Source organism: Mastigoproctus giganteus, chromosome 3, assembly GCF_048544385.1.
Source record: "Mastigoproctus giganteus isolate SK-2022 chromosome 3, ASM4854438v1, whole genome shotgun sequence".
NCBI classification, from domain to species: Eukaryota; Metazoa; Arthropoda; class Arachnida; order Uropygi; family Thelyphonidae; genus Mastigoproctus; species Mastigoproctus giganteus.
The window spans coordinates 1,676,907-1,693,829 of NC_143577.1; the positions used below are offsets into that span (position 1 = coordinate 1,676,907).

At 37.4% G+C, this 16,923-nt stretch overlaps 1 protein-coding gene across 2 annotated transcripts in view; it reads left to right on the forward strand.

The window, feature by feature from the left end:
* Positions 1 to 16,923, forward strand: part of Ddc (aromatic-L-amino-acid decarboxylase) — a 105,135-nt gene that overhangs the window by 32,538 nt on the left and 55,674 nt on the right. Inside the window, exons 1-2 of one of the 2 annotated variants that reach the window (XM_090369168.1) lie at positions 7,784 to 7,900; positions 14,162 to 14,275. In XM_090369168.1, the coding sequence (XP_090225294.1) occupies positions 14,162 to 14,275 (114 nt within the window). In that variant the 5' untranslated portion in view covers positions 7,784 to 7,900. Of the gene's footprint in view, positions 1 to 7,783; positions 7,901 to 14,161; positions 14,276 to 16,923 lie in introns of those variants that run through there. The other variant, XM_090369167.1, reaches the window with a different exon arrangement.

A 16,923-nucleotide genomic window follows, 5' to 3' on the forward strand; every position in this document is an offset into this window, starting at 1 on the left:
TTCGGCGAACCAAAAACTGAGAGAAGTCCGAACGCAAATATTTTCAAATTTATATACGTGTCCGGTAAGCTACTCCACGCATCGAACACAATTTGGTCTGCATTTTAAACTCATCTATCGCCGTCCATTTGTGTAGAATTGCAAGGGCAGCCTTTTGCCTCTCCAAATCCTCAATTTCAGTTTTAAGGCATTTTAGTCTTGCACTCCACATGTCCCTGATTTTTAAGTCCTCTTTCAAATTGTGCTTCATTTGAGCTAAAGTTAAAGAGCCGCAGTTACATGCTCAGAGAGCTGCAGGTTGCCGACCCCTGTTGTAAAGTTTTCGGAGCATCAGCGAATAAGGCCATATTCTATCTATGTTCGTCTTTATACAACAGATCGTCGCCTTGTCGTTCCCATTTTTCAAAGTCTCCTGACTTGGGCATCTTCAACTTTTAAATTTCTCTCTTTCATAGCTGATATTGCACCTTCCTTCCATGAGATCTAGGGCGTCCTCGTCTTCTCTTCCCTTGCGGTATCCACTAATATAAAAATTTAGGCCATCTCTCTTCATTCATGCATAAAACATGTCCAAACCATCTCAGCCTACTATTTTCAGCCTACTACAGACAGTATACAATAAAGAGTTATATTAAAAATAAGAGGCTAAGGTCATATTGCTCACTGTATATTGTCTGTAAATTGCGTGCGTTCTAAGGTCGAATTGTTGTTTGATAAACGAAAATCCTGAGTTTCCGTGAGAAAATAAAGCATGCTACCCTTGCCTGACACAGACTAACTTAGCGACGTTATGAAAATGCCCATAAAAATTCCTCTCGTCGTTATTATTATTATTATTAGCTATATGGTGCAAGGAAGCCTGAGGCTTATGCTACATCAGGCAAAAAAAAAATTCCCTAGTTACCCTGAGAGAGAGAGAGAGAGAGAGAGAGAGAGAGAGAGAGAGAGAGAGAGAGAGAGAGAGAGAGTCAAAAGTAGGAATTACCAAGAAAGAGAAGAATGTGATGATATCCAGCTCAGGAACCTGGTTGGGCCAAGCCCATACTCATCAGATGTGAGACCCTGGGTCATCGAAGGGATTCGAACTCAGGTCTTTTCCATATAGTGTGTGGAGGATGGGTTTCAACCAATTGTGCGTCAAATTCAAATTATTTTATTAGTCACCCAGAATAATTTTTTATATACCCATATATCTATTGGGTCTGTAAATTGCGTGTGTTTTCTGGTCAATTTGCCTGTTTTTCTGGACGAAAAAAATCCCAGTTTCTGTGGAGACCCCCCCCCCCAGAAACTGGAATTTTTTTGTTAGTCTCATGCTATCTACGCATGAGACTAACTAACTCAGCCACAGAGTGAAAAAAAACCGTTTAAAGTTCCTCGCGTTATCGATGGGATTCGAACCCATCGAATAACGCGAGGGGAGGATGGTGACAATACCACTGTGCTACCCCCCAGACAACCAACTGTGCCCCCCACGAGTCTCATCATCCCGTGATCTTTCCAACTTTGTAATATCTCAGTTTAAAATCTTTTGTTTAAAGTCATTAATCTCATCGCCTACTAGAGGAAACAACAGTGGACCAAATCTTTACTAGTGCTGCTATATCCACCGAACTCCCGCTCTCAATTTCGTATGTATCTGACCATGAGCCAGTTTCTAAGCAACAGTCTTTTAACATACCGTACCAGTCTAATAGGAATCTTGTCTATAAAAAGAGAACTTTTAACCTCAAACATTTGTCTTGCCCTTCTAAGCCTTGGGACAATCTTGTTAATTGTCCTACAGATTTGGCATACAAGCTTCTTCACGTCCTGCATGGCCTCAATATCAAAAATTTCTTTTCCCTCTTTTAACTCAAATGTTAGGTAGACCCAAGCACGGTACTAAGTACTATAGGTTCTAATATCTCTCGTGTTGGGGTTTACATAAAAAAAAAAAAAAAAGACAACACAACTTGATTCCATTTTCAAATTGAAGCAAAAGTCTTTCAGGAATTTTTAAAAAATCAAACTCGGAAAATGATTATTTAACTTTTTTTTTTTTTTCATCGTAATCAGTTTAACAAGCTTATGAGACTTATGAGAAAAGAAAATATACCTATTTTCATGATCAAAATTGCTGATGTCTACAAATTAGTCCTTCTTGTTTTATTTTTCAAACTACTGCAGTCATAAATAACAACTTTTTACCTCCTGAATGGGCTCATTACAAAATCTTCCCATTACAGAAATGTTTTTACATTTCTGTAATGGGAAGCAACAAGGCCTCTATCAATTTCATCCTCAGTCCTAAAATTATTAGAAAGATCTATCTTTCCAAAAATAAGAAACAATTTTCTCAATACATAATAATCAGATTCCTTGTGGAATTAATGGCAGGGTCTACTTTGACCAACCTACTCACAACAAACTTATTCTAAATGCCCTTAACTCTAAAAATAAAATTGACATACTTTGCACTGATATTAGCTTTGCGTTTGATGCAGTCTCAATAAACTTTCTGCTGAATCTCCTTGAACAGTTTTACATCATCAATGGAAACTATTAAATTTCTTTGACAACCTCCTCAATGAAAGGGTTCTTGTATCAAACTTCAATTGGTATTGGTATTGGTATGATTATTTCTGGCGCAAGGGCTACTTAGGCCATATTGCGCCTATAAACAAGATGAAGATTACACGGTGATTGTAAAAACAGTTAGAACCAATTATACAGATGTATCCGTTTTAAGAAGCAGAAAAATTCCGGGAGATTTGCATCATTACCTATGAGCTGTCGGAGTGTCAAAGGTTCTTCAAGATTTTGGAGGTTACTGAATGAGGCTTTTCGGGCATCAGTGTATAAGGTACATTCAACGAGAATGACAAACTTCAATAATACATCTTATCGCTCCATATGCTCTTCTGGAATCCCTCAGAATATGACGCTATCAGCAATAATTTTCTCTGCAATTCTGCAACCTTTCTTATTAACTCAATGGTATAATTTCTTATGTTGATGACGTTAAAATCATTGCCACCTCAAATTCAACTCAATCATCTATTATTACACAAGATATTATCTGTAATACTCTCAAAGAATTCTCTTCGTACCTTAACTACTTTAATCTTTCCCTCAACTCCTTAAAACCTAGTCACTTTCAATTTGCTCTTAGAAATAACATCTTTCCTTTTTTTTTTTTTTTTTTGTTAGTTGTTGGCGCATCGGCTTCTGTGGCCATAATACACCTCCCAAGGTTTTTGCACTACTCTAATCCAAGCCCGAGGCGGGATTCGAACCCGCGACCTTTGGGTTTCGACGCAGGCACTTTACCCAACCGGCTAGCCCGGTCGGCAACATCTTTCCTATCACCGCTTCGCTCAATTCTCAAACCATTCCTCTTTTATCTGACCATTAGGATCTTTGAATTTTCTATCACTCCAAATTCAACTTCTCCATTCATTTAAATTACCTTTCGAAACAACTCACAAAAGCCATTTGATCGACAAAACAAAACCACATATCCACTTATATACATTATATCCACTCCGACCATATTATCATCCAATTCTTTTCCAAAATAATCAACCCAAAAATTCTTTATGCGTCTCCTGTCTGGGCTGGTGTTGCCAATGCAAATTTAAGAAAAATCTCTTCTCTCGAATACTAGTTTCTCAGATTGACTTTTTTTGAGTCCCCGTTTTTTTGTGAACCCGTTTCTTCCCGGCCTTTTCATGTTTGACTGTCTTAACTCTTCTGATTTTCTCGTTCAATTCGGTACAATAATCTCTTATTCTTTGCAAAATTGTACAACTCTGTCATTTATTTCCCAGAAATTTGAGAATTCATGGCATTGAAAATTCCTAGGAAGCCTTCAAGATCTAAACCTTCCCTTCCCTTCCCCCTTTATCAACCAGACCCCATTCGACCGAAAAGCATTTTCCCACCAATACTCTTTTCTTTGTCAACTCAGTGAATTTAGACTCTGTCTTAATAGTTCAAAACAAAACTCTCTATCCCAGGTTGATAAACTAATACTAACGAATCTGAACTAAACAAAAAATAACTATTACGTTTCATCTTTTCTCTCCTTCCACCCGGACTTTACTGTTTAGACATTTATTTAGTCACATCCTTTTGCATATTGCGTCTTTTTGGTTTAATTTATCTTTAATTAAATTTAGTTTATTAACAATATTTTAAACCAATTTTTAAGCATCTTTTCATTATTTACTGTATTATTACTATTATTGTTGCTCATATTATTTCTCCCTAATATTGGGAATTCCACCTCGTGACGGGTATTGCTACCAACTACACGGGGGGGGGGGGGGGGGTTATGTCTGGTGTTACTGTTGGTCGAGGAATTCTCTGACTGTCCTACATGTTCAGGATTGTGACTTTCTGATGTTCGCTGAGAGACCTATTGCTGCTAGGCTGTTATGTAGGGTCTTTGGCACCATCCCGATCATCGTGTCACCATACGTTGACACGATGATCGGGATGGTCCTTACTTGTTGCTCTGATCCCACATCTCTTTGATCTCCTGTCTTAGGTTCGTGTACTTCCTGATTTTTATCTCATGGGTTTTCTGCAGGTTGCCAGTGTTGGGCACCGCTGTCAATCAGATAGGTAGCCTTTTACTACAAAAAAAAAAAAAAAAAAAAAAAAAATTCAACTTATTATATTAGGGCCATCTGTAATCTCTTACATACATCAATATATGTATTATGACAGTAAATTGCATGTGTTCTCTCGTCGATTTGCCTGTTTTGCTGGACGGAAAGCCCCAGTTTCTGGGGGGAAAACCTTGCTATCTACGCCTGAGACTGACTAACTCAGCCACGGAGTGAAAAAAGCCCACTACAGTTCCTCGCGTCATCGACAGAATTCGAACCCGGGCTTTTTTCCACCCAGTGTGGGCAGGACGGTGACGATACCACTGTGCTACCCACGCAGACCTACCCTTTTCCTACAGGGTTATGTCCGATCTGTTGTGCCGGATTGTCTTATCCGTTATTATGGTGCGGTTCCAGTACATCTTGTGGGTTGGAGTCTCTAGCTGCCTGGGATTCGTACTTGTAGTACGATACACTTTTTTTCCTTTCTTTCTTTCTTCTTCTTCGTATTATTATTATTATTATTATTATTATTATTATTATTATTAGTAGTAGTAGTAGTAGTAGTAGTAATGGTAGTAGTTTTTATTACATTTTAAGTTTTCTTTTTATTATCTTGTAAGCCCCTTTTCCTTTCATTCTTCTTCTTCTTATTATTAGTAGTAGTTTTATTGGTAATAATTTTTATTATATTTTAATTTTTTTATTTATTATCTTGTAAGCCCCTATAGCTGTTTCACTGGTTGTCCTTGAGCATGCTTGTCATTGTCTGCGTAATTCTGATCATTATACACTGAGCGATCACTGAATTATGACCACCTACATAATACTTCGTAGGTCCTCCTTTTGCCCTCAGTACAGCAGCTATCTGATGTGGCATTGATTCAACAAGTTGTCCGAAGCGTTCGGGAGGTATGGCCAACCAAACTGTGTGTAATACGGTCAGCAATGCAGGTATAGAGGTGATTGGTGTATCCAGACGCCTAATATGCCTTTCCGTAGTGTCCCACAAGTGCTCTATGGGATTGATATCGGTATAGTTCGGAGGCTAATCGATATGCTGGAAGTCAAAACTGTGTTCCTCAAACCATTTCTGCAAATAAATTGCCCGATGGCTCGGCGCATTGTCATCTTGGAAGACACCATTGCCATTCGGGAATAAGTGTAACATAGCGAGGTGTATAAAGTCAGCAAGCAGTTGACGATAGCGGAGACTACTGATACGTTGTTCAGTGGTCTCCTCTATCGTCAACTGCTTGGGTCCAAGTTCCTGCCAGTGAAACATGTCCCACACCATAAAACCGCCTCCACCGGCCTGTACTTTTGATACCGTGCATGAGGGATGAAGAGCTTCATGTTATCACCAAATCCGTACACGACCATCCACGGTGTGGAGAAAATAACGTGACTCATCCGACCAGCACACCTTCTTACAGTTGTCTAATGTCCAACTTGCATGCTCTTTGCACCAGGCAAGTTTTTTACGCCGATGAACCTTGGTTAGGAGAGGATGCCATAGGAGTCGTCTGCTGGTATAGCCCATACGTGCGAGCGTGCGATGCATGGTCATGCAAGATATTGTTCCGGGTTGGCCCATGTTGAATTGGGTAGTCAACTCTTAAACAGTGCTGTGCCTGTTCGCCTGTACAAGTCGTCAGACTCGGGGGCTCACCTCTAACATCAAGCTTTCGCTGACCTTTGCAGTTTTGCCGTCAGGTCGTTGTTTGACCATTTTGACGCCAGTCCTAGTACATTTTAACTACAGCGGCTCTCGAACACCCCGCCAGTTCAGCCGTTTGGAAAATCGAGGCATCAGTTCGTCAAGCTCCCACAATTTGTCCTTTATTAAGGTCGATAAACCTTTCCTTTTATCCATCATGCTTGGAATTTTGCTGCCTACTAAACTACTAAACCACTGACACCTTATATATGCTACGTAGGTCGACTAACTACGCAAACTCGTACATTAACCCCGGGGACTCACATCTGGTGAGTATGGGCGCACACCCAGGGTCTTGAGCCAGATATCATCATTCTTCTCTTTCTTAGTGATTCCTTTCTACCACTCTCTCTCTCTCTCTCTCTCTCTCTCTCTCTCTCTCTCTCTCAGGGTAACTTGGGAATTTTTGTTTTTTTTTTTTTTTTTGGCTGGTGCAGCATAAGCCTCAGGCTTCCTTGCACCATATAGATAATAATAATAATAATAATAATAATAATAACCTCACATCGTCAACGGGTCGCATCCATTTTTCATAAGGGTGGTCATAATTCAGTGATCACTCAGTGTAGGTATCACATCTGGACAGGGCTACATCGATCTGTCATTTTGTCCAATATCCTTTGGACAAACCTGCGACCAGTGTTCTGTTTGTCTTTATGCCTCTCTGCATTGTATGGACTCCTAATAACAAATAAACGGAATTTATTCATTTTAGATTGCGTGCTTGCTTTGTTTCTTATGAGTGACCGGGGTTCAAGTTCGTGACTGCTGAATACGGCACTGTTTCTTGTATTCTGTGTATCTTGTAAACTTCTCTGACCGTTTGGTCGTCCCGGAGTATAAACAGAAAATTTATTTATTTTTAATTAAAAATGTAAATCATTTCGTATTTTTATATATCTTTTTTGTTGTTGTTGTTGTTTTATTTCCTCACAGTACTATACTGAACGCCACCTAGTGGGGCAGTTAGAGTAAGCAAGCTTACTCTAAGCTTAGATACGCAAGTTGCAATTAGCCATATTCTTACGAGTTGACTAGAATTTCTCAGTTCGAAGTTGATGCGCCTATTATCTGTGAATTTGGGACGTTTAGTTGAGGTTGATGAATATGCTCTAAAAACAGTATCTCATTATCGAAACATTTACTTTTGAAAGATTAAAAGTCATAACGTATGCGTTTTCGCAAACTCAAGCGATAAGAGTTCCGCTGTTACTTTCAACAGAAAGTGGAAGAGAATGGCGAGTTTTCATGAAGACACTTTTCATTTGAGTGGGGAAGTTAACCGTCACAACGTTCAGTTGTGGTGCCCTGTAAATCTCAGAGGTAGCCTGGCGGGATTTCCTGAAATTAACAATTTATTATTATTTTTTTTTTATTTATTTTTTACACTGGAAAAAAGGTCATTGGTGAATAAGTGGCCCGTGCCTCAACTTTGTGAAGATCTGTCGATTTTATGTTCCAGCAAGGAAGGCTGCGCCTCATTTAGTGTGGATGAGTGATGGTACCTCTACAATCCGCACTAAACTGAAGATATTTCAATACGTCCGCAGTAGCGCATCATCTCAGCGATTGGCGGGACAAGGTGACAGCATGCTGCTTCCTAAGTGAATGGTTGCGTGATCTGATTAGTCTCTAACGCCCCAGGAGTGTGTGTGTGCCTTAAACTAGAACAGTATAATTCAAGTTATTAGTGTAGTATAGTTCAAGTAAAAAATTTATAAATTTGTTTTGAACCATACATTTCGTCAGGGGCCGTCCAGGGAGTGCCAGGGGCGCATTGCACCCCTTCGCCAACATTCAAGAGCACCTGAAACCTACATACACATAAAAAAAAAATTTAAATGTCATATTTTTCTAAATATGAACATTTGTTGATGTGTGCATAATGCTTGTCTACTGTAAAGTTTATTATATGAATTAACCCTTCAATACTTGTGTGAGGTCCAGCTGGACTCTAGCTTTTTTACACGACTGTACTTTCTTGGTCAAAAAATTTCCAGAAACACTGTTCGTAGTACTTTTCCAGGAAATTGTGCGGGATTCATTCGTTTATTCTATTTATGAACGGAATTTCAAGGAGGAGCTAATTTGCTTAAGAAGATGGAGTGCTTGTTTTTGCCCTGGGGTTATATAAGACAAGCTAAATTTGAGAATTTTGCCTGTGTAGAATGCACAGTTGCCTGTGGGGACGACCAGCTATTTTGTTGCTACTTCATTGTGGTTTTGCTCGTTGAATTGAAGTGACAAGCCACTAAGCTTTTCCACTGTGTATAGTTGTTAACAACTTTTCAGTTGAATATATATTGAATAACAACTTTAGTTGTTATTTAGTAATGAATATCAAAGCTGAATTGTTGGTTTGTGCATAAATTTTTACTAATATTGATTTTGAATAGTATTCTCACAGTGGTACAAAATTAAACATCGATGGACTTAAACTACTCTGTCAGATCCTTTAAAAGAAATTGACATCAGTGCTATTGATGACTTGAGTGAAGAAATAGAAAATTTGTCAATTTTTATACAGCCAAACATGGAAGCATATAATGTGTTACAGTATATTTTTTCAAATGATCTTCTTGCAATGTTTCCCAATGTTTCTATTGCAGTGCGAATATTTCTCACCCTTCCTGGTGACAGGAAGGGTGAGAAAGCATGCTTTTTACAAATTGCTCATGGATAGCATGCTTTTTACAAATTAAAAATGGTAAAAGAACTATTTAAGATCAACAATGATGCAAGAAAGGTGAACAAATTTGAGTCTCATTAGTATTGAAAAAGATATTGTTTCCAGTTTTGATATTTCTGAAATTGTCAATGATTTTTCAATAAGAAAATCAAGAAGAATAAACATTAGTTTTTTGTTATATTATTGTATTCTTCTTTGTTATATAATTTATATGTATAAACATAATACTTTTGTATGTATAACCTTTACTTCATTGTTTCTTTTCTAATTAATTTTTAATTTATACTCTTTATTAGCTGTGATTATGTAAATTTCATTGTCAATAATTATAATTTTATTACTTTTGTTATTAATTATCATTATATGAATAAAAGTACAACAAAATATATAAATATTTTTGAGATGATGCCACAGAATGCCCCTGCCTTTTGTTTTAATTTCAAATAATTCTTTTATGTGTAATTATTTTTATTTTTGGCCATAGCCTCTTTGCACATAGATTCAAGCAAGCTGGGTTTGCTGCATACTTGGCATGGAAAGCCTAGTAATTTCTACAATTTCTTCTCTGAATGCTTCCTTTTTAAATTTGCTGTCAGTATAATCATCAGTTGGTATAATCATTGCATAGAATTGTGAAACTGTCTGAGACCACTGTAGTCACCCTTACAAAAGCAAAAGCCTTTCCCTTTACCCTTGACAATAGTTATCTCTTTAAGTAAGTCTACATTAGCATACCATGTCACTGCCACGCAGAGGGTATTTTACCTGCAGGTTCATAATGCACAGAGTTGCTGCTGATAATCAGATCAGGAGTATTGCTCTCTCTCTCTCTCTCTCTCACTCACTCTCTCATGCTGTAGAAAACAGTCATCCCTAAATGCTAAAAATCTTGCTAGTGTGTAAGTGACCAACCCATGAGTTCCACTCAATATATGGAATGTTAAAATCCCCCATTATAAGACATTCTGATTTACTGGCCCACTCTATTTCTCTGTACAGTTGTTACAGTCATTAGGCCTATAATACACTCCTATTCTCATTTTTGCTTTCCCAGTGCTTATGTCACACCAAACTGACTGAACATTACGCTGCCTTAGGTTTTGTGCTTCTTAATTAACTAAGAGCATGACCTGCTCTTGTCCTATCTGTCTTTTCTGTACCCAATGTACTCTCCATATTCAAATTCTGTGTCACTAACATCTGTGCGACACCACATCTCTGATATCCCCACATCTGCATTTGATGACTTAATCAATACTTCAAATCCATCAAATTTATTTACTGTTCTGCTAGCATTAGTGCTCGTGCAAGTATACCTGCAACTGTTTTTACTCTTAATAACCCTAACACAGCCTGTTTATTTTCTCATTCCATGATGATTCCTAGAAGGTCTTGAAATATCCAATACCTTGCCTTACAGGATGCTGCATGTTCCAGTAGAAGCAATGCAAGAATCTTTTCACCACTGCCTGCAGCTGTTGTTAATCTATTAGTCTGTGAATCTCTCCCAAGCTATCAGTTTTTCAATCCACCTAACCTGCCTCAATAGCATCAGCATCCACAAGAATGGAACCACATACATTGTTTATTTTCTTTCTTCTTTTTTCTATATTTTATTTTTTATTTCTGTTGGTAAAACTACTGACATCCCGTGTCCATCCCTTCTAATAATGTGTTCAGTCCTTTAAATTTATTCAGACTTCCTACTTCCATAATACCAGATAGGAATTTGTCTGTAAGTATCAATTCAGTTACTTTCAGGCTGAAGATAATTAACAAAGCATACATAATAGGGTAAAACCATTATGGCAATATCTGCTTGGTGGGATTTATGTGCCCAAAATGTGATGTAGCAAACATTATGCTCAACAGTGTGTTGCCTATAAAATGCTGCTGATGTTTAGCAAATTGCTTCAAGGTATTAAGGCCAAGAGGATATAGGACCAGTTTGGTACTTCAGCAAATGGGCTGAATGTGTCTGCCTGATCACCATATGCACACACCCACACAGAGTGATTCAACAAATATTACTTGTTAATCAGCTCCTGCAGAACTGCACTTAAAGCGAGATAACAATTGCTACCATTCAATTGATGCCTTTTAAATAAATTTAGTAACTGAACACCATCATTCTGCTTTATATTTTGTGATCAGCAGACTCTTAAGCAAATGCTGTGACTTAGAAAGCTGAAGATAAGCTTTGCCAAGTCTGTAATTTAAATACGGAATTCAGAATACTGTAAAAATTTCATTGTGTATGCTGGTAAAAGCATTTCACTGTAAAGAGTGCATTTCCATGCATTTTGTAATATCATTGTATTATAGGAAAACATGCTCCTCGCTTTACTAAAAGGGACGTCTAGTACCGAACACGAGCCGAGTATTTATTTATTTCAATTAAAGTATGCACAACGGGTGACCAATTTACTGTGTATAGCCATGGAAAAGAATTACAGTTCTTACAAAATGCACTATTTACATTGAAATGTTACCAGCATATACAATGAGATTTTTACAAAACTTGAACTATATATATATATAAACTTGCACACATATACATGTATATATAAAAACTTGCACAAATTTTACACATGTGGCAGTCTAACAGGGACCACAAAACCAGTAGTTGCAAAAATGAAAGCTGCTGGTGGTTCAACATTGTCTAGGTGATGTTCTGGTTTGCAGCAGTCTGTGAGCAGCCTGTAAGAAGTCTTTGTAGCCTACAGTCAAATCCATCTTCAATGCGTTGGCAAGGTAAGTTGCACAGAGAAGAAAGCTGTTCTGATGTACGTTGTCAAGTTGAGACCTGGGAATGTGAAAAGTTCACTGTTGTGTGCCAGTGGCAGGAATGTTGAAAAATATTGAAAGTGGTCTTTGCCAGAAACCATCCTGTGAAAATATGATATAGCTCAAGTTTTAGATCAAGAAAAGCTCTGAATTTCAAGCGACTCCAAACTGAAATGGCAACAAAGCTGCTTGTTATCTTATTATTATTATCATTAGCCATATGGTGCAAGGAAGCCTGAGGCTTTTGCTGCACCGGCCAAAAAAAAAAAAAAAAAAAAATCTAATTTACCCTAAGAGAGAGAGAGAGAAAAAGAAGTAGAAGGAAATCACCAAGGAAGAGAAGAATGATGATATCCAGCTCAGGACCTTGGGTGTGCCAAGCCCATGCTTACCAGATGTGAGCCCCTGGGGTTGTAGTACCCATGTTCTACCTTGTGGTAGAACATGGGTCCTCTTTTAGTAAGGCATTTGATGAAGTTTCTTTGCACTTGTTCCAGCTTGTGAATCAGGTGACAGATGTTTCAATTCCAGACAGGAAATACAAATTCAAAGATAAGTTATATCTAAAGACTTGAAGAGAAGAATAGAAAAACATGGATTCCTGAATATGTATGTTTATCTTTTAATAAAATCTACCTGTTTCCTTGTCTGGTGAACTATATTTATAATATGGTTATGAAATTTAAGTTGCTCACAAACGAGATCTCTGACCTCAGCAATAATGGCAATATCAACCTCATCCGCATTATATTCGGAGAAGAAGCAAACTTTCTTAGGGCCAGCAAATGAAAGAGCAGCATTTACTTGTATTGGCACATGCCAGTGCACAACTGAATTAATTGCTTGCTGAAGTCAATTGGCATCATTAGCATTAGCATTAGTAGAGACATTTGATGCAAGAAAGCAAGCTTATGCAGCATCAGCCAAAAAAAAAAAAAAAAAATCCACTTCCACTGCACCCCTCTGTTCGTTCAAAATACCTGTCCAGCTGAGCCTTAAACTTATTTAGGCTATCAACCTCCACCACAAGGGATGGCAGTCTGTTCCACCAACCAACCACCCGCTGGCTAAAGGCAAATTTCCGCACGTCTATCCTACATCTGTCTTTCCCCAATTTGAATTTATGCCCTCTCAGGTGATTTTTCTGAGCTAGAGGAAGAATCCCATCAGCATTGAGCATGCTTAAACCATTAGATTGCATCACTGACATTAGATTTAGTAAAGGCATATGATGAAGAAAGCAAGCTTATACAGCATCAACCATAAAACAAAAAAAAAAAAAAAAACACTTCCCATTTCACCCATCCATTTTCTCCAAAAGCCCGTTCTTCCTTGAATTTATTTAAGCTATCAACTTCCACAATGACAGATTGAAGTCTGTTCCAGCAATCAACTACCCACTATTTATGCCCCCTCACTAGATAAAGGCAAACTTCCACACATCTGTTCTACAACTGCCTTTCCTCAATTTGAATTTATGCCCCCTCAGGTTCTTAATCTGAGCAAGAAAAAGAATGCCATGAGCCTCGAGCCTGCTCAAACCATTTAAGGTCTTATACACCTCAATCAGGTCACCTCGCAGGTGCCTAGTCTCCAGATGCTGCAATTTGCAGAACTTAAGCCTTTCTTGGTAAGAGGAACTCCCCTTTGTTCCCCTCACTAATCTTGTTGCCCTTCTCTGTACTCATTCTAGCAACTCTACATCTTTCCTAAAATGAGGCCTCCAGACATGTATGCAGTACTCACAATCACATTGTTCACAATCTTGAAGATCCTGACATTGCATATATCAAGATCTGAACTTCATTGTTGACAAAGGCACTGCCGAGGTCAATAAAAATGTTGAAGAGGAGAGGACCAAAGGAAGAACCTTGTGGGACTCCACACAGAGGGGAGAAGGACTAGTATTGACATTGGTAATTCAAGTCTGTATGTTAATGCCCCACTGTATTTGATAATATTGTTCGTATGTGTGAAGTCGATTACCACGTGGTTGAACATGACTATTTTAACAGTTGAATTTCCCTCACACATGAACTTTGTTTTGCTGAAAATTTCTACAATTGACTAGCAAACTGTGTAACAGTTTCAAAAATCATTTATGATGGTAGTTACTTTTAATTAAACATTAAAAAAACTGCAGCAGTGGGCTATTCTTAGCTAACAGTTTTGGGGAAAGAAAGTGTTGCAGTGGTAAATGCAAGTAGCCTAACCAAAGGATGTGATTTTTACCACAGAATGTTGAACTTTTTTTGTTGTATAATAATTTGATGTAATTAATTGTAGTATAATTATTAATTTATATATATATGTGTGTGTGCCAATTATACATGGCCTCGTTATAACGATTGTTGCTTTATTTACCAGATGACACACTGGAACAGTCCTCATTTTCATGCTTACTTTCCAACAGCAAATTCCTATGCTGCCATGTGTGCAGAGATACTGTCAAGTGCACTTACTTGCATTGGCTTCTCATGGGTATGTACGTTCTTTTCAGTAAATAGAAATAATATTAGAAAAAATAATTATTATAGAAATTAAGAAATGAGTTTATGATTTGCTTGATGGATATAGTATTAGTACTACAATAGCCAAATGATGCAAGGCTTTTGCTGCTTATATGATTTTGTGATTAAAAAAAAAAAAAAATGTGAGAAAGTGTTTGAATGTGAATATGAGTAGCAACTTTAGATCAGTACATGTAATGGAATCTATATTTAGATATAGATTCTGTTATACATGGTGAGATCAATGCAAAAGGAAAATGTAACTGTATGAGGAAAACTTCAGTTATGTGGGTTACAGTTACCTTAGAGGGGACCTAATTGAGGTTTAAAAGGCACTGAGAGGGGGTTAGTGAAATGAATGAATACAGAATTTTCACTGTTATAAAGAATTCCAGTAGTAGTGGCTATGAATTCAAATTACAGTGAAAGAGGTTTAGATTTGATTATAAGAAGTTTTCTTTTAGCCAGCAAGTTGTTGATTATTGCACAAGTTGCCTTCAAATGTAGTTGAGGCTGACAGTTTGAAGAAATTCCAAGTACAACTATACAAATAGATAATTATATATGTGAGGAGGAAAGTACATAATTTATTTTTATTATTATTATTTTTTTTTTTGGCAAGTGCAACAAAAGCCTGTAGCTTCTTTGCAGTATATAGCTTATACTAATATCACTACATGCCTCCAGTTTATGTTCCCTAATTCTTGTTTCCCTCCTATCACTGGGAATTCACATCCTCATTAATTTTACTCATCCCAGAGGGATGAATAAAATGAATACAGTAATACCCCGAAGTTACGCGATAGGTGGGTCCGACGAAAAACGCTTAAGTCGAATTCGCGTAAGTCGGGGTACAACTTTGCATGTAAATACATATAAATTTTGTTTAATTGGGACGAAGGACTAACAAAAACACTAGTTTAGAAGAAAAATATTTAATAAAATTGCAGTTATTTATACATATTAATACAAAATATGTATTAAAAAATAATGAGTTACGTAAAAAAAGTTATTTCGATGTCGATGGCTTCATAAAATCTAACAAATTCGTCTGACGACACAGCGCGATTTCATTTTTTCACGCAGAATTTCTTCATAGCAAGCTAATAATTTTTTTTTATTCCTTGCTTTGTAGCTATAACGCGTTCTTCGTTGGAGTCTATGTGTTCTAAAATTTAAGCCCTTTTAAATTGAGCTGAGACCTTCTGTCAAACTTGCAATTGTCATGTGCTTTTCTGGTGGAACTGGGTCTGAAATGTCGGATACTTCAGTGACGTTTTGCTCACGCATCTCTATGAGTTCATTCATTGTCAGCTCCTGACTATGTGAATCCAACAGCTCGTTGATGTCATCACCATTGACTTCCAAATCTAATTGCCTGGCAAGATTAACAACTTCTATCACATGAGCGACATGATCAGTTTCTGGCATTGTTTTCGTCTCGTTTTTGAAAAAAAAATGGACAAAGTTTCTTCCAGACACTATTCAATGTTTTTTTGTGAATTTAATCCCAAGATTCTTCAATGATTCTTACGGCATCTAAAACATTGAATTGTTTCCAAAAGTCTTTAACAGACATCTCACTATTTTGTCATAGCTTCATTCAGACGTGCAAACGAACGCCTCGTGTAGTAAGCCTTGAATGTTTTGATGACTACCTGGTCCATCGGTTGAAGCAAGCTGGTTGTGTTTGGAGGCAAAAACACAACTTTTACACGTGGGCCAAAATTAATTAGGGTGGCAGGAGGGTGACCAGGTGCATTGTCAATAAGAAGCATCACTTTAAATGGAATCTGTTTAGACTTGCAATAACGTTCGACTTCGGGTATGAAGTGGTGACCAAACCAGTCCTCAAAAACTCAAGCTGTCAGCCAAGCTTTATGATTTGACTTACAAATCACTGATAAGCTAATTTTAGATATATACCAAATGAAAAAATCAAGAACCGCGTAACTCTGAGTTCGCGTAAGTCGGGGTAGCGTAAGTCGGGGTATTACTGTATACAGGTGACCCCCGCTAAGTGCGGGGGGGTTACGTTCTGACCAATGTTCACGCACGGCGATTCTGCGTTTGGTGGAGTACTGTTGTTATGGAAAAATGGGGGTTAGGTTCTGAAACTTTTTATATAGGAAATTAAAATAATAATCTGCATTACAAATGGTACAATTTATTTTTAAAAGAAAATTTAAATTTTTAACAATTTCACTTCATAATTTAAAATGTATTCCAACTAAAAACATCCTTAAATATGTGGAAGTAATATTTTTCTATACTAATTTTTTCTAGAATGGGGGTTTCAGAAATGAACGGCGAGACTGACTTCCTCCATAATTTCTCATCTCTCATTCCGTTGATCCAATTGAGTGACAGCGAGTTCATGCCCCTAATGTAAATGTAAAGGGCCCCTATGATAAAAGAAAAAACGTTGAAAGAAACCCCCCCTCCCCCAATCAAAACTAAATTATGGAAACAACAAAAACCTAATCGGGTATATGCTTCCATTATGGAATTGAAATGAATTTCTACCTAAATTTAAAATAAAACTGCATGGGGAAAAAGTAGGAAAACAATTGTTTGTTTGTTTGTTATTTGGTTTTTAGAAGCATTAGCAACTAAGGC